At 42.0% G+C, this 22129-nt stretch overlaps 1 protein-coding gene across 2 annotated transcripts in view; it reads right to left on the bottom strand.

Annotated features, from left to right (window-relative positions):
• Positions 1-21495, bottom strand: part of LOC107698680 (cadherin-4-like) — a 42883-nt gene extending 21388 nt beyond the window's left edge. For both annotated transcript variants that reach the window (XM_016499766.1, XM_016499767.1), the window contains exons 1-3: positions 21403-21495; positions 4848-4962; positions 3582-3829 (exon numbers count right to left, since the gene is read on the bottom strand). In XM_016499766.1, coding sequence (XP_016355252.1) covers positions 3582-3829; positions 4848-4962; positions 21403-21444 — 405 coding nt within the window. In that variant the 5' untranslated portion in view covers positions 21445-21495. The remainder of the gene's footprint in view (positions 1-3581; positions 3830-4847; positions 4963-21402) is intronic.
• Positions 21496-22129: the final 634 nt, after the last annotated feature.

Genomic DNA, 22129 nt, shown 5'->3' with positions numbered 1-22129 from the left:
TGTTTTACTGAGAAAAAACAAGATTTGGTTTTTAAAAAGCCTTTTTCCAAAAGGTACATCTGGAAAAAGGGGGGTCGTCTTATAATCAGGGCCGTCTTATATTCGGGCCAATACGATAGTTTATGTTTAGTCATAACGTCAGTATTTAGATTTTGTTTCTGGTGGAACACTTACTAGTGTCGCACTCTAGGTGCTCGCGGTTTGCTGGCAGTTTAATCTAATAAATGTTGGCTGCTTTTGTAAACCGAATTAATAATTAAATTCATGTTTGCATCTGTGTTTTATTGGAAGTTATGTACAGTAATCAATGGTATTATTTTGTTGTTTAATTGTGTATGCTTCAGTTAGCATTAGCTTCTGGAGGTGTATTTACAGGTATGTTTGGACTTTCTTTTGAGTCCATATATGATGTAAATAAATAATAATATAAAAATAATACAATACAATAATAAATGACTATAGATTATAAATAACCTTTATCGTTGTCTGTTGTACTGGTGGTGTAAAGGAATAAAGATGACTCTCACAGCATATTTAATGGTTTTTATTTGATGATTTGTTAATGCATCATTGTGTCATCATGAGTTTACTTTGAGGGGCCCATCATAACTAACTCATTATTAACTACTCATACACTAACATAAACACATGGTTTGTTAATGCATTATTTTTTCATGACTTTACTTGAGAGGGCCCACAATAATTAACTCCTTATTAACTACCCATACACTAACATTAACTCATGGCTTGTTAATGCATTATTTTGACATTACTTTACTTGAGGGGGCCCAATCATAATTCATTCACTGTTAACTACCTACTAAACTCAGCTCATGATTTATTTTATATTTACTATCAAATACACATGCACTAACACAGTGAGTATTTTACTCGGTTAAGAGATGTGGTGTGGATTTTCAAGAAGTCAGAGAGTGGAGGTACAATATCATCACGGCTTGCGTCTGGATGGAGAGTGAACTGTTTCCGGGCATTTCTTCAGGATTGTTCTACAAATTTTCTTTGTGGATTTTGAGGTTTTATTTTTATTTAGCTGTTTATAAGTCACAGCAGGGTGAGTTTAAAGGGAAAGAGAACAACAAAAAACAGACAAAATCAATCATAAAGCTGAAGATGTCAAAAGCTCAAATTATGATATTAAATTATTTTAATTTATTTCAAAGCCAGAGTATTTCTTATTATTTCTAGAAGAGGCTGTTTGATTTAGTTTAGCCATAAATGTTAATTAATGCATTAACTATCAAACATGTACTAACATGTAATTAAGGCTACCGTTATTCATGCGTGAATCCATATGACTGCAGTTGTAGTTAAGGATAGCTCTTCATTAATTCATGATTAGTTAACAACTTTAATCATCATTAGTATTTGATGAATTAAGTATTAATTTAGGGATCAGTACATGATTATTCATGTACCCTTATTGTAAAGTGTTACCCAGTTATCTAATATCTGATATTGTCTATGTGAACCACAGACATCATTTGGTAAATTTAAATGTAAAGGAAGACAACAATATAAGACAACAATATACCAATATACATATCCTGTGGTTCCCTCTAGCAGACAACATTAGTATAACGTGTTGTGGCCCGTCGACCATTTTGAGTTGGCAAATAAAGTTTATTTATAGTCCTTTTGTACTAACATGTAATTAAGGCTGCCGTTATTCATGCGTGAATCTATATGACTCCAGTTGTAGTTAAGGATAGCTCTTCATTAATTCATGATTAGTTAACAACTTTAATCATCATTAGTATTTGATGAATTAAGTATTAATTTAGGGATCAGTACATGATTATTCATGTACCCTTATTGTAAAGTGTTACCCAGTTATCTAATATCTGATATTGTCTATGTGAACCACAGACATCATTTGGTAAATTTAAATGTAAAGGAAGACAACAATATAAGACAACAATATACCAATATACATATCCTGTGGTTCCCTCTAGCAGACAACATTAGTATAACGTGTTGTGGCCCGTCGACCATTTTGAGTTGGCAAAATTATATTTTTTGATCTCCTCTTAAACCACTTGACTGATTCACACAAAATTTTACATGTATCATCTATAGACACTAATGACAAAAAGTTATCAAAATAATTTTAATTAGTCAAACCGTTTAGAAGATACAAGCTTGTTTATTTTGTAGCCATGTCTCCATACACTTATTAAACTATATTTTCTAAACCATTTGATGAATCCAAATTCTTTTGATATTTTTTTGTCATCAGGGTCTCTAAATGCATAAAACAATTTGGCATTAATTGGACAAATGGTCTAGGAGGAGTTAGAAAAAGTAGGTTTATAAAAAAGTTTATAATGGTGGAATAATTGTACAGATGACAAAAAAAAAAAAAAAATCCTAGATATATGTTTGACTTGACTCAGAGAATCATAGGAAAAAAATAATTTTGATTGTAATTTTGATTGCTCCACCTTTGGTGGGCTCCTAAAAAACACTTTAAATTAAATATATTTGTTTGATATTGACAGCTCTTTGGGGATATATTACGTTACAAATGTTATATTTTTGGACCAGTTTTCAAGTTTTATTACACTTTTGTTCCTGAAATCCACGTTTTTTCTGGGATCAGTATAATCTTGTTTTGTTTCTTTTTTTTTGGATCAAAGGTATTCCTATCCTACTAAAAAGTTTTAAATACCACAAAAATACCCTTTGATCCAGATCAAAACCAAGATTAGATTTTGTGATCTAATCCAATTTCAGAATCCAGTTTTTCTTTTGAACAGCCCTTTTCCGGAATCTGATCAGATTACTGTTGAACAACTGGCCTGTAATGTTTATGCTCAAAACTCACTTAGTGTTTGTAATAACTTTCTATTGCAACCTAATGTGAATTTTTAAATTTAATAATGCATATCTTTCTTGTGTGAATTTCTTATATATTTGTTTGAAAAAAAAAAACACTGTGTGAGGGTTGGTAGCTAGCTAGTTAAAAAGACTGTACCACATCTGTATCACATCTAGCTTCAGTGACATCTGCACCATTTTATTTCTATTTCTTCATTTGATGTCTCTTCTGTTACTGTGGCTACAGTGTTTGCTGAAATACATAATACATGATACACGCAAAGCACAGATGGCACAGGAATACTGATGTAATTAGGTCAAAGAGGAATAGAGGAATTTACAATGGCTTCAAATGCAGCTTAACCAATCAGAATCAGAGACTGGAACTATCAGTTTATCTCTTATTTACATTGTGTCTACACTTTGTTTGTCTTGTGTAGAACTCAGAATTTAACAAAAATTCTGCTGTTTTATTGGCCACTTTGCTCAATGCTGAACAAAACGTGTTTTAAATAGAAACATTTGATGCTCTCCAGAGCTCAAACATAAATATGCACTGGACCTTTTGCCAATTATTTTTTTTTTTTTTTGCTAAATCAGGTGGGCCCTAAACATGTATAGAAATGGATAACTAAATGTGTCCATTTAAAGTACCATAATAAATTAACACATTAACAAAACGGAAATGTCCAGCAGGCTTGTATTGTATTGCACAGCAGTTTCTTGAAGGAAATGATTGGTACCTGTGGAGAGGAGATGTTCATGACTGTATCCTTGTGATGCCCATTAAGATGTTGGACAAATTCAACTCTGATAGATACAGTGTGCTTCTTGCCATTGGCGTCCCAAGCATGCACTGAAAACACCTCGTAAGCCTCATGAAGAGTCAGTGGTCTCTTCAGTGTAACAGTCCCATCCATGTTCACATCAAACCGCTTGTCAACAGACTGAAAGAGTGTTGTTGTTTTTCCATCGCATGTATTCAAATTTACTGTCAGAAATCAGAAAGGGAATCAATTGGTAAAACAAAACATCTTATTATGTATGTAACCTTGGTTCCCTGGGTGGGGAAAGATACACTGTGTCAGTAGCTGATGCATTGGGAAGACCCTGAAGCACATGAAGAATCACACCAATTCATTAGCTGATTGCACTAGCACCACCCTCCAAAGTAGCACATCAATTGTGGCTTAAAAGGATGCATCTGTGCCTCCTTCAATTTCTAAAAAAGGAATTCATAACCATAACAAAGCAGCATGGCAGAGTTACACTACTTCTCTGCTCTTTTCAAGGAAGCTGCTGAGAGCTGGAGTGGGATTGATTCACAGGAGCTCTCGAGCCCACCAGGGAAACTTACAAATGAAATCATTCACCATGTATCTGAAAAACCCAGACTGAGCAAAAGAAGGATCCAGCAGATAGGACATCTTTCTCCAGGATATCTGAGGTTCAACCACAAATGTCTCTCAGTTGTGGTTCAAAGTTATGTGGAAAGATAACTCTCGCTGTGGGTTGCTGGAAATTCTAACAAGACATGGGGCAGTTAAATTGCTTCATGAATATGAAACATCAGAGGACCGATGTTATGTCCTTTTGGAGATATGGGTGACGTAATGCCTCAGAGGGTGGCTCTAGCACCATTAGCCAATGAATTGGTGATAGCCAATCAATGAACAGGCTTAATAACACCTGGAGGATGTTTGCATAGCGCAAGTTATTGACGCAGCATCAGTGGCATATATCATTAAATAACACTTATTTATGAGCTACAACACTTACACTTGAGTGAGACAATTGAACAATGATGACAGCAAATTTAGCAGATACAGTGCATGTATACAATTTGATTGAATGTAATAGTTAGTTAAAAATGTTTTTTTAAATAGAAGAACTGGTGTATGTAGATATCTGATTGCATTGTGTAGAGAGATTAATCAGCCAAATACTAAAAAATATTTAAACAAAAGCTCTCAACATTAATTTGCTAGAGATATTTGAATATAGCTTACCTCTTCCTAGTGTTTTTCCCTTGTAAAGGTGATCTCTGTGCACTTTAAAAACCAGCAACTCCGACTCTAAGCCAGGTGTGCATGGAGACTCCTCCGCAAATCCACACAAAAATGCCTAATTTGAAATGCAATAAATATCATTCATTAACATATATACACTTGAATTGTAAGGTATTTTGATTTATTAATCACTTCAGGCACAATGGTCTACATGGCTGCCAACATTTGAGTTCAACTTGGAGTGAAAATACCCACAGCGGATGGGATGGGGGTTTGGTTGGGGTTATATATAGAGTCTTGTCTGACATCTGGACATGCTTAGTAGTTACCAGTTAATGTCATGATGAATGGTGCTGTGTTTTTATCATAAAATGATGTAAAATAACTGTTGCTGTGCTGCAAAACGTATAACTTTTCAACACAACAAAAATAGCAACGCACAGTGAAATAATTTTTACAAATAATTGCAATTGCATTTAAAAAATAATTTGATACCAAAATTCAAATATTTTTCTATTAAACTATTAGTCATCGACATTGCATAATTCACATCTGTATACAAAGTATATTTTTCCCCGTCCATTGCTAGTTACTAGGTCAGTCATTGCAATTTGTGAAATCTCGCATTTGTATTATGTAGCCTAGCAAATAGCGCAAGCAAATAGAGCTTCCATATAATCACTAAAACGCTGTCACTGACATAAGTTTTATCGCAATCTCAGTGTTCTGTTATAATCAATGAGGCTCTCTACAACGCACAATAGATCTCTTATTTGCATCATGTCTATGTCAACACTTACAATGAGAGGATTCTCAAGCTTGCAGGAAAAAATCTGACGTTTTCTGTGGTGAGTAAATTCTGACCAACTTGAACATAATGGCCAAACAGAGGTGTTCAAGAAATCAGTAGATATGTCTGTGAATGGCTGCATTGCTCAACGCTGCAAAACACGTTGTAAAAATAAATGCTTCATGCTTTCAAGAGCACAAACACAAATTGTGCGCCAAAGCACTGGCGTTTACCAAATCTGTTTTGCTAATATCCTATTATTACAGTGTCAACTGAGGGTGCTTTGTTTTTGTCTGAGGGTTTTCACTGCATGAGAAAATGGACGTGTGGCGTGAGAGTGTGAGAACAATGAACAATTCTCAACGCTGAATGCATGAGAGTTGGCAGCCCTGAGTCTATATGGGCTAAACTGTGGATCATTTTCCATTGTTTTGACACAAAATGCATCCAGTGACTGCATCTTTCAAATTACATGAATTGTTGTCTCACTCAGACACAAACAACACCATAATTCTATGGGCCACTTTTACTAACAGCTTTCGCCAGCGCAAACCGTCCTTTGGCATTAAAATAGTACTGTCAGGATTTACTGAAGACGCACAGTGACGAATTAGCACTGAAAAGGCGTGGACACAGTTATTTTTGTGCCTGACCTTATTAAGTTGGCTTGAGAAAGCGAAGCAAAGCATCACTATTATTATCTTGCATACTTATTATTATTGGTGCTTGCGAAGCAAAGCATCACTATTACTATCTTGCATACTTATTATTATTATTATTAGTGGTGCTTGCCAAAGGCGAAGCATCACTATTATTATCTCACTTACTTAGTGGTGCTTGCAAAGCAAAACATCACTATTATTATCTTGCATACTTATTAGTGGTGCTTGCCAAATGTGATGAGAAGTGATTTGTTTGATGTTTGTTTGATGTGTTCTTTACGTCACAGGTGGTTCTGTATGCGCATGTGCAGTTCAGATGGAAAGCGAAAGTAAACGAAAGTGAAACCTAAAGCGGTCTCAGTCTGATGTTTGCCCCGATTCAAAAGATTAGAATATTGGAGAACGATGCATGCTGTCAGAAGTACTGGACTCAACTTTATTGTGAGGATGGCAAAATTTGCATCTCCAGAGCAACTGAACTTTTCAAAGCCGGAGGAATGGCCAGATTGGAAGCAACGGTTCGTGAGGTACCGGATTGCTAGCAAGCTAAATGCGGATAGCGCGGATGTCCAAGTAAGTGCTCTGATTTACTGTATGGGCCCGGAGGCAGAACATATCTTTAAGTCATTCATCTTTGGGGAGGACGAAGCCGTAACTTACGATGCAACCGTCGCAAAGTTTGATGACTATTTCGTGCCAAAAAGGAACATCATATTCGAACGTGCCCGCTTTCACTCATGTGTTCAGGAGGCCAATGAAACGGTGGAAAGCTATATAAGACACCTCTATGAGCTTGCTGAGCATTGCGATTTCAGATGTAAGGATGATGAAATTCGTGATAGGCTAGTGATTGGAATAGCTGATAAGAGTCTCTCTCAGAAACATGCAAATGCACAGTGATTTAACTCTGAAAGCGGCAGTGGATATGGCTAGACATTATGAACTTGTTAAAGCACAAAATAGCACAAACCCTATTAAAGCCTCAGCAGCAACAGGAAGTATTGATGTTGTAAAAGCAAAGCATTATTTTCGCGGGAGCAAACAAATGAGTGGAGATAAAAAAGAAAAGAAAATGCGGCAGATGTGGCCATTTGCATTCACAGTCAGACAAATGCCCAGCTAGGGGAAAGGAATGCAATAAATGTCACAAAATTGGCCATTTTGCTTCGATATGCTTCACTAAGAGTGTCAGAGAAGTAACAGAGGAAGTGGAGAGCTTGTTCCTCGGATCAGTGACAGAGAAAAACATATGTAGCAATACTGTCGATATAGTGGTAGCAGACATCGAACCACCATGGCGAACGACACTTAATATCGAAGGAAAACCAGTGTCATTCAAAATTGACTCGGGAGCAGACACATCTATCATGACGGAGACAACATACAATGGCTTACATCGAAAGCCTAAACTTAAGCCAGTGACAACACCGCTACAGAGTCCTGGAGGGGAATTGCTAGCAAGTGGACAATTTATAGCTAGAACCCAACTAAAAAGAGGCAAGAAAACACTGGACTGCCATTTTAGGATTACAGTGGTAAAGTCAGGGGGAGACAATCTGCTAAGTCGAGCAGTTGGAGCCCACCTAGGTCTGATACAGCATATAGAGGAAGGGAGTGTTTATGGAGAGCTAGGACTTCTAAAAGGAGAACCAGTAAAGATAGAGCTAAAAGAGAATGCAAGGCCATACAGCATCACTACCCCTCGTCGAATTCCAATTCCTCTTGTGCCAAAAGTGGAGGAGGAGTTGAGACGAATGGAAAACGTAGGTATCATTGAGAGTGTTACCGAACCAACAGAATGGGTGGCCCCTATGGTACCAGTGGTGAAACCATCAGGAAAAATAAGAGTCTGTGTTGACCTTAAAAGGTTAAACGAAAGCGTACAAAGAGAAAAATTCATTCTCCCCACTGTTTTCCAGCCTGGATGCGGTGAGTGGGTTCTGGCAGATTCATTTGGATGAGAAGAGTGCCTGTCTCACAACGTTCATTATGCCTCTAGGGAGATTTTGCTTCAAGAGGCTACCCTTTGGCATTACGTCAGCACCAAAGATTTTTCAAAGGAAAATGTATGAGCTGTTGAGTGACCATGAAGGCACCGTTGTATACATGGACGACATCCTGGTGTGCGGGTCTACGATGGAGGAACATGATAAAAGACTCAGTATGGTCCTGGACACTATCCGAAAGTCAGAACTAAAGCTTAATCAGCAAAAGTGCAAGTTGAGAGAGAGAGAGTTCAATTTCCTAGGACACAGAATTAGTGGTGAAGGCATTTCTCCACACCCAGACAGAGTCACAGCAATTACTGCTCTAGAACCACCTCAAAATCAAACTCAACTGAGAAGGCTGCTTGGAATGGTTAACTTCCTGGGAAGTTACCTGCCCCAACTTTCAAGTGTGCTGTACCCCCTGAATGACCTGCTAAGGGCCGATGTGGCTTGGCTGTGGGGGTCGGAGAAAGATGAAGCCTTTAAAAAGGTAAAAGCTTTGACTTCTTCCGCGCCTGTGCTTAAATTTTTTGATCCTAAATTGCGGACGGTGGTGAGCGCCGATGCCAGCAGTCATGGCCTGGGTGGGGTCCAGAGGTACAGGGACGCGGTGTGGTGGCCACACATCAGCAAAGCTGTGAAGGAAAAGGTTCAAAGGTGTCCTTACTGTAATAAGCATAGGCCAAGTCAGCCACATGAGCCGCTTATCACTACACCCTTGCCTGAACTTCCATGGCAGAAACTGGCAGCTGACCTATGTAAGTTAAACGGGAAGACGTTCTTGGTAGTCACTGACTACTACTCACGTTGGCTGGAGATTCTCTCTCTTCCTAAGACATCCAGTGAAGCGGTCATTCAAAAGCTCGTCAGCATCATTGCGAGATTTGGAATTCCTGAGCAAATCGTGACCGATAATGGCCCACAGTTTAGGTCCCAGTTGTTTGCTGACTTTACTGAAGCATATGAGATCACACACGTAACTTCAAGCCCGTACTATCCTCAGGCAAACGGGATGGCGGAAAGAGCCGTGAAAATTGCAAAGACAATTCTGAGACAGGAAAATCCGGCACTGGCTTTACTTTCCTATAGGGACACACCTACTGAACCTACTAGAGAGAGTCCTGCCAAACTTCTCATGGGCCGTAAGCTCAGGACCACGGTCCCGACGTTCAAACAAAATCTGAAACCAAGATTTCCAAACATCATCAAAGTTAAACTTAATGATGCTAGAGCCAAAGGTGCCAACGAAAGGGAATACAACAGGAGGTACTCAGCAAGACCTCTTCCATCTTTGCAAAAGGGAGACAAAGTGCGTGTGCAAACAGATGCAGAGAAGCAATGGAAGACTACTGGAGTGATTATGAAGTCTGCGGGTACCCCCAGGTCCTTTGTAGTGAAGACATCTGAGGGAGACGTGATCAGGAGAAACAGACAGCACTTATTGCTCAACAATCAAGAGGAAAACAGTAATGGATCTACTTCAGTTCCTGCAGCTGTTATTTCAGAACCAGAGTCTGGCTGTGTTACCCCAGAGAGCAATGCGCCAGCTCCGCCAGAACCAGAGCTGGGTAGAAGAGGACTGGTTGTCACTCATTCAGGACACATAGTAAAACCACCAATCAAGTTTAGTTATTGAATGTTATTGAGATAGGTGGGGATAACCTTACAGAGAAAAAAAAGAAAGAAAGTTCATTAGTGAAACCTGTACAAGTTTATGTGTATACAAACTATTTACGAGTTGGAACTTTTAAGTTTAACTTTTGTTTAATCTTTGTATTTGTGTTATACAAAACAACAGTATGTCTTTCTCAAAGGAGGAGAGATGTGACGAGAAGCGATTTGTTTGATGTTTGTTTGATGTGTTCTTTACGTCACAGGCGGTTCTATATGTGCATGCGCGGTTCTGATGGAAAGCGAAAGTAAACGAAAGTAAACGAAAGTGAAACCTAAAGCGGTCTCAGTCTGATGTTTGCCCCGATTCAAAAGATTAGAATATTGGAGAATGACACACCAAAGGCGAAGCATCACTATTACTATGCTGTTGGCTTATTAGTGGTGCTTGCCAAAGGCGAAGCATCACTATTATTATCTCACTGACTTCTTCTTCCTTCCGTACAAACTTCGGCACGTAACTCGTCCCGCACCGTTTGTCACAGACCAACGAAAGAGGTGTCAAATCATGCAGATTATTGAGGAGAGGTGTGCTGTGACTTTAATAAGTGATCGGGCATACGATGTTCGCACAGTGGGCGAAAAATCGGCTGAAAAATCCCATAGACTTAACATTGCAACCAACTTTGACTAGTTGTAGCTCAGAGCGAGAATTTCGCAGAAACATGTGAATCACCACATTTGAAGAGGCTGGCAAGCTGTGCGAGAACATACCCCGCAGTGGGGTATAAGTTGTACCCCTGGCGCACAAGAACACCCCAAATTTGCCCCATAGACATACTATGGTGAGGGATGGCCCATAAAACAGCATCCGAACACACGTTTTTCCTACTATCGTAATTTACATAGGAATTTGTCATTGAACATAACTCTGAATCACAATGTCATAGAGACATGGGGGTGGGCTCATTTTACTCAGGCAACCAATCAGACTCTCAGGATCATTATGAGGCTGTCAAGCCATGCCCTAGCAACCATTTAGAGCACCCTAGCAACTGATCCCATAGGTTGCCATTATAAAAGGCCCAGATGGATATCTTTGGATCACAGTGTCATAGAGACATGGGGGTGGGCTCGTTTGACTCGGGGCAGCAAACAGCCAATCATGAATCACCATAGACACTTCCTAGCCACACCCTAACAACCCAAACCCAGAGGCATATCTTCAGATCTGAATGTCATAGAGACATGGGGGATTGTTTATATCATTCATACTGGCAAGCAGCCTTTGGAGTATCATCACTGGCATCTGCCAAGCCACTCCCTAGCAACCAAACACAGTACCCTAGCAACCATTTAGCAAGTCCTATATCTTTGCATCAGAATATCGTAGAGACATAAGGTGCGTCTCAATCAGCTCCCTTGTTCAGTAGTAAGGGCACTGATCAGGGAGTCGGACATTTTAAGGGCTGTCTCAATCGCGAAATCCTTCCAGTGCACTGGAACGTTCACTCCCTGAAAAATCCCACAATGCACTGCAAAAACTAGGGAGCATCGGCGCTCACTATGCTCCCTTACCGGAAATAATGTCACATTTCTGAAGCGCGAAACATAAACCACACGAGCCAACTCGATAAATATAATGACACGCGATAGAAGATTTGAAAAGACAAACCGTTTTTTTTTTTGTATATTTCAACATAAACACATATTGCTAGACAGGAATTGAACTCATCTAATAATAATAATTAATAATTAATATTCGGCTGAAATGTTGTAAGAACTTGTAACAGAACGATGTGTTTAAAGAGAATAAAAAATAAATATCAAAAAGAGATCGGTCCTGTCTCTTGTTTGATGATGTTCTACTATGTTGTCCGTTGACGTTGTATGTAATCATGTCACTGGAATTCAAGTGATCACTGTCCCAGCGTGCAGTGAGTCAGGGAACTTGCCAGTGCCCGAATTTGTGTACACGATCTACTGATTCACGAGCTCGGGAGCTAGGGAGCTGATTGAGACGCACCCATAGGAGTTGGTTCTTTTTGACTCATGCTAGCAAATATGACTCCCAACATGCTACACATGCTAGCAGTGAATAGCTACATGATAATAGTGATTAGCTAAGTGCTAAATTAGGCAAAGAACATGCTAAGAACTCTATAAAACTCCATAGTAACGATCTGTGACAACTAGCGTTCTGCTCCCGCACCGTTTGTCGTAGACCCATGAATGAGGTTTCAAATCGACCGGCTCATTGCGGAGAGGTGTGCTTTATCATTTCTAAATGATTGGACCTACGATGTTCGCACAGCAGACGAAAAAGCGGGCAAAAATACCCCATAGACATGCATTGACGGAATTTTCGTGAATTTGAATCTCACACACACACACGGCCTTAGAAACCCCTTCTCTCCCTCTCTCTCTAACTCTCTCTCACACTCACTTGACTTACCTTTTCAAGTAACCAATAAGTAATGACCTATAATCTTCAAAGCCACACCCTAGCAACCACTTACAGCACCCTAGCAACCACCCCATAGACTTCCATTTAAACCGATCAAAGGGGATATCTTTGGATAGAAGTGTCATAGAAACATGGGTGTTTTGCTATTTTGACACATACTAGCAAACAGGGCTTCCATCATGCATGCTACACATGCTAGCAGTGAATAGCTACATGTTAATAGTGATTAGTTAGCTAAATGATAAATCAGGCTAAGAACATGCTAAGAACTCTATAAAACTCCATAGTAACGATCTGTGACAACTAGCAACCACCCAAAAAACCTTAGCAACACGAGTGAAACCACCCAGATTACCCTAGCAACAGCATAGCAACACCTAAGCAACCACCCAGAGTACCCTAGCAACCACACAACAATACCTTAGCAACCACCCTGGGTACCCTAGCAACCACACAGCAATACCTTAGCAACCACCCTGGGTACCCTAGCAACCACACAGCAATACCTTAGCAACCACCCTGGGTACCCTAGCAACCGCATAGCAACACCATAGCAACCACCCAGAACAACCCCGGGTACCCTAGCAACCGCATAGCAACACCTTGGCAACCACCCAGAGTACCCTAGCAACCACATAGCAACACCCTAGCAACCACCCTGGGTACCCTCGCAACCACATAGCAACACCCTAGAAACCACCCAGAGTACCCTAGCAACCGCATAGCAACACCTAAGCAACCACCCGAGTACCCTAGCAACCACACAGCAATACCTTAGCAACCACCCTGGGTACCCTAGCAACCGCATAGCAACACCTTGGAAACCACCCAGAGTACCCTAGCAACCGCATAGCAACACCTTAGTAACCACCCTGGGTACCCTAGCAACCGCATAGCAACACCTTGGAAACCACCCAGAGTATCCTAGCAACCGCATAGCAACACCCTAGTAACCACCCTGGGTACCCTAGCAACGGCATAGCAACACCTTAGCAACCACCCAGAGAACCCTAGCAACCTCATAGCAACACCCTAGCAACTACCCCGGGTACCCTAGCAACCGCATAGTAACACCTTAGCAACCACCCCGGGTACCCTAGCATCAACACCCAAGCAACCACCCTGAGCACCCTAACAACTGCATAGCAACAACCTAGCAATCGACCTGGGTACCTTAGCAACCACATAGCAACACCTTAGCAACTACCCAGAGTACCCTCGCAACCGTATAGCAACACCTTAGCAACCACCCCGGGCACCCTAGCAACCGCATAGCAACACCCTAGCAACCACCCCGGGTACCCTAGCAACCACAAAGCAACAGCTTAGCAACCACTCCAAGTACCCTAGCAACCGACCTGGGTACCTTAGCAACCGCATAGCTACACCCTAGCAACCACCCCAAGTACCCTAGCAACCACACAGCAATACCTTAGCAACCACCCAGAATACCCTAGCAACCACATAGCAACACCATAGCAACCACCCTGGGTACCCTAGCAACCGCATAGCAACACCATAGCAACCACCCGGCTACCCTGGCAACTGCATAGCAACACCATAGCAACCATTTCAGGTACCCTAGCAACCACATAGAAACACCCTGGCAACCATCCCAGGTACCCTAGCAACCGCATAGCAACACCCTTGCAACTACCCCGGGTACCCTAGGAACAGCATAGTAACACCTTAGCAACAGCTCCGGGTACCCTAGCAACCACATAGCAACACCCAAGCAACCACCCTGAGCACCCTAGCAACTGCATAGCAACAACCTAGCAATCGACCTGGGTACCTTAGCAACCACATAGCAACACCTTAGCAACCACCCCGGGTACCCTAGCAACCACATAGCAACAGCTTAGCAACCACTCCAGGTACCCTAGCAACCGACCCGGGTACCTTAGCAACCGCATAGCTACACCCTAGCAACCGCCCCGGGTACCCTAGCAATCTATCTATCTATCTATCTAACTATCTATCTCTGATAGACTGTATTGCCTTCAAAACATTCAAACGTTAAGCTTTTAAAACTACTTTAAACTTCAAAGTAATTCAGACTGAAAACCATCAAACTTAAAACTTTTTTAAACTTTTTCAAACTTTCTGGTCCGGCTTTTTCAAGCCAACTTAAAGTTTGTCTTGACTAACTTTTTTATCTAGTTGAATATGCATTTGTACGAGTTTCCCTTTCAGATGCAAAATCATTTCAGAGACATGTTCTTAAATGTGACTCATAAAATATATTACATGCATGCACAGTTTTAAGGCAGCTTTAATTCGCCTTTTTGGTAACTTCATGACTTAACTGACCACGACATTGCATGCACGTAGTTTATTTTGCGCTTTGATATGAAAGGATACAGGCTATAGCACGCGCCAGCGCCTTTGTGCGTGCAATTGAAGAGCACGCCCTGCGAGCACAGTACCGTTTCTGCGCTCGCTTGACTCGCACCTGACGCTGAAGTGAAGCTGGAGCGCGCATCTGAAACGTCTCCCGTTCTCAGTCGTTCTGCGACTGAATAAATGCACTTCTTGTCAAGAGAAAAAGTGACAGAAGCAGCAGTTGTGAGTGGGGTGGCCAAGCCTAGCCCCACCCCTGCGTTAATTGCGTTAAAGGTTTTTTACGCATTAAACGGAAAAAATTAATCGCCTGCATTAAAGCGCTAATTTTGGCACCACTAATATAAATATTTATTGTTATTATTTATTACAAAAAAAAAGCTTACTGATCCCAAGCCTGAACAATTGTGTTAATGAACAAAGTATTGTCTATATATATATAAAAAAACAACAAACAGGATATTGTTTTTGTTTTTTATTCCTCTTTTTGTGTGTGTGTGTTCCACGAAAAAAGAAATACGCTCGAGTTTTAAAATGATGACGTGTTATAATTTTTTGGTAAAATATTCCTTTAACACTTTGGGCCAGATTTACTAACAGCTTGCGCCGGCACAAACCATCTTTTGGAGTTAAAATGGTACTGTCAGGATTTACTAAAGACGCGCAATGAAGAATTAGCACCAAAAAGGTGTGGACACAATTGTTTTTGCATCTGACCTTATTTAATACGCATTTGTAGGAGTTTCCCTTTCAGACGCAAACTTTATGGGAGGAGAGTATTAAAATGAATCACTCGACATTTTACTGGTATTTGCGCCATTATTTAATGCCCAAAAAAGCATGTCTTAAACTATTTTGTGCTTGAAATGGCTGCAATTGTTGTTGCTAGGAGGAAGCATTGCAGAGAACAGAGAGCGTGTGGTAGAAGGGAGAGGATTTTTTCCACACATATGAATTTATTTGGAATGCCAGAAGAACACATTATCCGAACATATCGTTTGCCGAGACATGCTATTTTTAATTTGCTTTAGGAAATAAAAAATGACTTGGAACCCCCAACTAGGAGTCAATATGCATTTGTACGAGTTTCCCTTTCAGATGCAAAATTTATGGGAGGAGAGTATTCAAATGTTTTTTGTTAAGTCTTACTATTTAAATGTTTTTTTCTGTTCTCATGTCAGATGTGTATGTATGTATGTTCGTATGCATGTGTGTATGTACCAGGAGCACCTGGAAAAAAAAAAAAAACACAACAAATTCCTAGTGTGTTTGCGCACACCTGGCGAATAAAGCTAATTCTGATTCTGATTCTGATTCTGATGCTGTCACGGAGACACCAGCCTCGTCAGGTTCCATCAATCAGCCCGCACGTTCACAATCACCCAAATTCTAATTCTCTGCACCTGCTGCACCTCATCAAGACCCATATAAAGCCACCATTACTTTCACTAACCTTTGTCTGGTCTCATAGTCACTTATAGACTATTCACTGGACTCTACCCACCTGCCATACTTGCCTGCCTTTCCCGATCCAAACCTTCATCTGTAGACGATCCTAGCAGCCACCTATAATAAAGAGAAGGACTTTTGTTAGCCTTGCAAGCTAAGTTGCTCCAATCCTATCTCTGCATTCTTGCAAACCTGTTGTTTACGGCTTCACAGTCGCCGTTCCTGCCTGTTGAATAAATCCTTGAAACTTACCTTTTTGCCTCTTGCCTCGTGGTCTCCTTCTGTGTTGTGACAGAAGACCAGACCAACTACACTAGCTGCCATGGATCCGCGTCCTCAATCTCCGCTCACTCTCGAGAACTTCGTTCAAGCACTCAACTCAGCTTTAACCCTGCTCACCACCTCAACATCTACCTCCGCCAGTCCCATTGCCTGCTCTCTTCTCCGGTGAGGCGGTGGATTATAGTAGCTTTTTGTTGCAGTGCTCCCTCTACTTCAAGATGCAGCCGCAAGCCTTTCCCACCGATCGCTCAAAGGTAGTTCATGATCACGCTCCTGTCCGGACGAGCGCTGCAATGGGTGAAATCTCTCTGGAATGCAGATAGCCCAGTAATTCACTCCCTAGAAGCCTTTACTGCCCACTTTAAGTCTTTGGCCAAATCGCCTCAAATCTATCTGTCCATGACCAGCTCTTTCGCTTACGCCAGGGAAGGAGCACAGTCTGGGAGTATGCCGTTCAGTTCTGCACTCTTGCGGCCTCTAGTGGTTGGAACGAAACAGCACTACTTACTGCCTTCCGACATGGATTGAATCCCAGCGTTCACCTCCAGATGGCGATCTATGACGACACAGTGGGTCTCGAAAGCTTTGTTCAGAAGGCCATCCGTATTTCCCAGCATGTCACTGCCTGCACGGAGGATCAGCCACTCTCTCCACCACCTTCATCTGCACATCCGGCTCCAGCACCAGAACCCATGCAGTTTGACAAATACCACCCCAGGCGAGCGGAGCATGACAACTCAACAACTGCCCGATCCGTCCACCCCGCCCAGCGGTGAGTACTATCCAACCAGCTGCGTCTAGCTTCTTCTTCGTGGGCAAGAAGGATGGAGGCTTGAGGCCCTGTATCGATTTCCAGACCCTAAACTTTCAAACAGTGAAGTACCCCTATCATTTGCCTCTGGTTCCGGCTGCCCTTTAGGAACTCCGTGGAGCTTGTATCTTCTCCAAACTCAACCTGCAAAGCACTTACAACCTCATTCGGATATGCCCTGGAGATGAATGAAAAACAGCCTTCATCACCCCAACTGGCCACTATAAGTACTTGGTTATTCCGTATGGGCTGGTCAACTCACCTTCCATCTTCCAGGGTTTCATGAATGAAGTGTTCCAGGAGTTCCTCCATCAGTTCGTTATTGTCTACATAGACGACTTCCTCATCTACTCCCGGAACCTGGCCAAATATCGCCACCACGTAGAGCAGGTCTTTTGGAAGCTGAGGCAATACCACCTTTACCTCAAGTTGGGGAAGTGCGAGTCCAGTTGAGTCCCGTTACCACCATCCAGTTGCTCGGGTATGTCATCACCCCTCAAGGCATCCAAATGGACGATAAGAAGGTTCAAGCTATCAAGCAATGGCCCTTACCCTCCTCTGTGAACGAACTGCAACACTTCCTCAGATTTGCCAAATTTTATCGCCGGTTCATCCAATCTTTTAGCACCCTGATAGCTACACTCAACTCCTTACTTCAAAATAAGCCCAAGTCTCTGTCCTGGACACCAGCAGCCCTAGCCAGCTTTGACCAGCTGAAGGAAGCCTTCTGCACCGCTCTCACCCTGACCTCTAGAAACCTTTCCTCGTTGAGGTGGATGCCTCCACCATGGGAGTGGGAGCAGTGCTGTCCCAATACTCCGGAGAGTATCCCAAGCTGCATCCCTGTGTGTATTTCTCCCGTTAGCTGTCCTTGCCGAAGCAACATTATGATATCGGGAATAGTGAGTTGTTGGCCATCAAACTTGCCCTAGAACAGGATTCCTCAAATCTTGCCCTGGAGGGCCAATGCGTTGCAGAGTTTAGCTCCAACCCTGATCAAACTCACCTACCTGTGATTTTCTAATGATCCTGAAGACATTGATTAGCATGCACAGGTGTGTTTGATTAGGGTTAGAGCTAAACTCTGCAGGAAAGTGGATCTCGTGGGCCAGATTTGAGGATCCCTGCCCTAGAAGAATGGAGACACTGGCTGGAGGGAGCCTTTCATCCATTTCAAGTCATCACCGATCATCGCAACTTGGAATACCCCAAGAATGCCAAACGGTTGAACCCAAGACAAGCCCGGTGGGCCTTATTCTTCACACGCTTCAACTTCATTGTCACCTACCGGCCCGGACACACAACACCCGAGCTGACGCCTTGTCTCGGATTCACCAACTCCCACAGGAATCCTCCTCTCCAGAAACCATTCTCGCTCCAGTCTTAATAGTGAATTCCATTCTCAGGTCCGTCGACGAGGACATCCAGCAAGCCACACTCACTGAACCAGCTCCGCCAGGAGGTGAAATCCTACATACCGTCCTCTCTCTGCCTTACCCTTCTGGACTCGCTCCATTCGTCTCTGGGCTCTGGACATCCAGGCAGCCAGCAAACCCTCTCGCTCCTCCAGAACAAGTACTGGTTGCCTAACATGGCGCGTGAAGTCTCCCAGTTTGTCGGAAGTTGCTCAATCTGTGCCATTTCAAAACCCCCCAGTCATCTACCACATGGTCAGTTAATACCACTACCCATTCCTCATCGACCCTGGTCCCACCTCAGGGTTGACTTCGTCACCTACCTGCCAGAGTCCAACTCCAATACCTGCATCCTGGAGGCAGTTGATCGGTTCTCCAAGGCTTGTAGGCTCATTCCTCTACCCAGATTACCTACCGCCATGGAAACTGATGAATTACTGTTTCATTATGTGTTCAGGAACTTTGGCGTCCCCGAGGACATCATCTCCGACCGTGGACCGCAATTCATCTCTTGAGTCTGGCAAGCCTTCTTCCGGCTCCTAGGAGTTTCCGTCAGTTTAACCTCTGGATACCACCCTCAATCAAATAGTCAGACTGAGCGGAAAATCCAGGACATTGGGAGATACCTGTGCAGTTACTGCCATCAGAATCAGCAGGACTGTTGCCGATTTCTACCCTTGGCTGAGTACGCACAGAATTCCTGCCGTCAGCACTCCACAGGCCTCACCCTCTTCCAGCTCGTACTTGGCTACCAACCTCCCCTATTTCCATGGTCCGGAGAGCCATCAGAAGTACCAGCGGTAGACTTCAGGTTCAGAGAGAGCGAGAGGTTTTGGGACTCAGCACACGTCCATCTCCAACAGGCAGTCCGGAGGTTTAAGACCCAAGCAGATGCCCGTCGCCTACCAGCTCCACCTTACCAGACAAGATCTGGCTGTCCACACGGGACATCCGCCTCCGGCTGCCCAATCGTAAGCTGAGTCCCCGCTTCAACGGTCCATTCACCATCAGGAGGCAGATAAATGACGTCTCGTACCAACTCGTACCAATTCCATGTTTCCTTGTTAAAGCCTTACATTAATCCTGTCACTCCTTCTTCCCCAGGACCTGACGAGCCTGACTTACCTCCTCCTCCCGAGATCGCCTTCTATTGGGTCAAAACCATGTTGGACTCCCAGCGTCGAGGGGGCCGCCTCGAATATCTGGTCGACTGGGGGGGTTACGGCCCGGAGGAACGGTCCTAGGTACCCAGAGACGACATACTCGACCCATCCTTGCTCACAGACCTCCACCATCTCCACCCTGACAGACCTGCACCCGGGAGCCACGGCTGCCCTCGACGTCGGCAGCATGCGTCGGGAGCCGCCTGTGGAGGAGGGGGTACTGTCACGGAGACACCAGCCTCGTCAGGTTCCACCAATCAGCCTGCATGTTTACAATCACCTGAATTCTAATTCCCTGCATTTGCTGCACCTCATCAAGACCCATATAAAGCCACCATCACTTTCACTAACCTTTGTCTGGTCTCATAGTCACTTACAGACTATTCACTGGACTCTACCCACCTCAGATACTTACCTGCCTCTTCCGATCCAAACCTTCATCCGTAGACGATCATAGCAGCCACGTATAAGAAAGAAAAGGACTTTGGTTAGCCTTGCAAGCTAAGTTGCTCCAATTCTATCTCTGCATACTTGCACCTGTTGTTTACGACTTCACAGTCGCCGTTCCTGCCTGTTGAATAAATCCTTGGAACTTACCTGTTTGCCTCTTCGTGGTTTCCTTCTGTGTTGTGACACACGCAATATCAGGTCTATCAAAACCTCTTGCAACCCTTCATTTTAACAGTAATACCAAATTTACATTTATTCCAAAAAAAAAAGAAAAGAAAATAAATACTATCAAAGAAAAAAAAAATACATCTGAATAACACATACTGTATAGAGAAGGTAATCTTTCAATTTCATTACATATTCAAAAGGGGACAGCTGTTGTGCTTACTGTGTGAAGAGTTTTGAAAAAGTGATCGAAGTATTCAGAAATGGATAGCACTTGTAAAACATGGTAAGAATAATTTTGTACTGTAATGTAAACATGGACCATGTAACAAAAATTGCCGTTTCAGCTGAGAGTTTACCCAGGTGTCCTGTTTTTAGTCTGGTTTAATCTTTTGTCTTGTCTTAGCTTCTTCTGCAGAGATTTTCTATACAGTTTATTTCAATATAATTATGCAGAAATGCACAAAATTGGCCATCATTTTATGAATGAATTACAAAAGAGTTAATAGATTTTGGAAAATATCATTGAAGTCACCTTTATTTATATAGCACTTTATACAATACAGATAGTGTCAAAACATCTTTGTGTTAGGAAACAGGAAAAATAGTGTGTCAATAATGCAAACAAATTTAAATTCTGCTGTAAAGCATCTCTAAAAAGAGGTCAATAGTAAACATTAATCCTTCTTTACATTCAGTATGCAACTAGGCTATATAAAGAAAGTTTTGCAAAACACTAAACAGTTCTGTGTTTATAATGATTTTTGTTGTTGTGTTTTTCTTCAACAAACAATCATTATCTTTTTAGAATGTAAGTTTAACAAATAAAAAAAATAAATACAGTTATTTAAGGGACCTTCAAACAATGTTGCAGTAAAAACATATTCTCCAAACATGATAAAACTATGAGACATCCAAAGTTTTTGGAATGTGTCCTGGTATGAGGGATAAAATCCTACCTTACAAAGGAAAACAATAACTCCCAATCTCAAAGTCTTCATTGTTTTAATTTGAAGCAAAATGTTTTGAAAGGTCCTTCAGATAGTACTTCCTTATTTCTGAGAATGTCAAGTTCTTTAAATGTGGTTGTTGTAGAGTGGGGGATGGGAGGCGGAGTTTGCGGCCAAGTAGATTTGTTTCTTGCTTTGCGTGTGAGTGGTGTCAGGATAAAAAAGATAAAAATGAACTCAAAACTGAAAATGCCTGTATTTGTCAGTGAATGCACAGTACAGTATATCAGTATTTATGTCCACTTTAGTACAGTATTTTATGACTTGACTGGAACCAAGGAGGTCTATAATATCTTAAAAGGGGTCATTGATTATGATTTCATCGTTTTAACTTTAGTTAGTGTGTAATGTGGCTGTTTGATGATAAACAACATCTGCAAAGTTATGCTCAAAGTTCAATGCAAAGGGAGAAATTGTCTTTTACAGAATTCGCTTTGTCAGGCCTACAACAAACGGCTGGTTGGGACTACAACAAGCTATTTCCTGGGTTAGTGACATCACAAACCCTGAAATTTACATAAATCCTGCCTCCAGGAGCATGCAACAAAGGGAGTGGGGTCACATTGGGCTGCTTTAGAGAAGAGGAAGAGTTGTTGTATAGTAGTGTGTTGATGCAATGCAATTGAAACGCTGTTATTTTCACCCAATAGCAGGGCCTCTTTTTTCAGCCTTCCTT

The sequence above is a fragment of the Sinocyclocheilus anshuiensis genome, unplaced genomic scaffold (genome assembly GCF_001515605.1).
Source record: "Sinocyclocheilus anshuiensis isolate Anshui unplaced genomic scaffold, SAMN03320099.WGS_v1.1 scaffold126, whole genome shotgun sequence".
In the NCBI taxonomy this organism is placed as follows: Eukaryota; Metazoa; Chordata; class Actinopteri; order Cypriniformes; family Cyprinidae; genus Sinocyclocheilus; species Sinocyclocheilus anshuiensis.
This window is presented reverse-complemented; position numbering and strand designations above follow the sequence as displayed.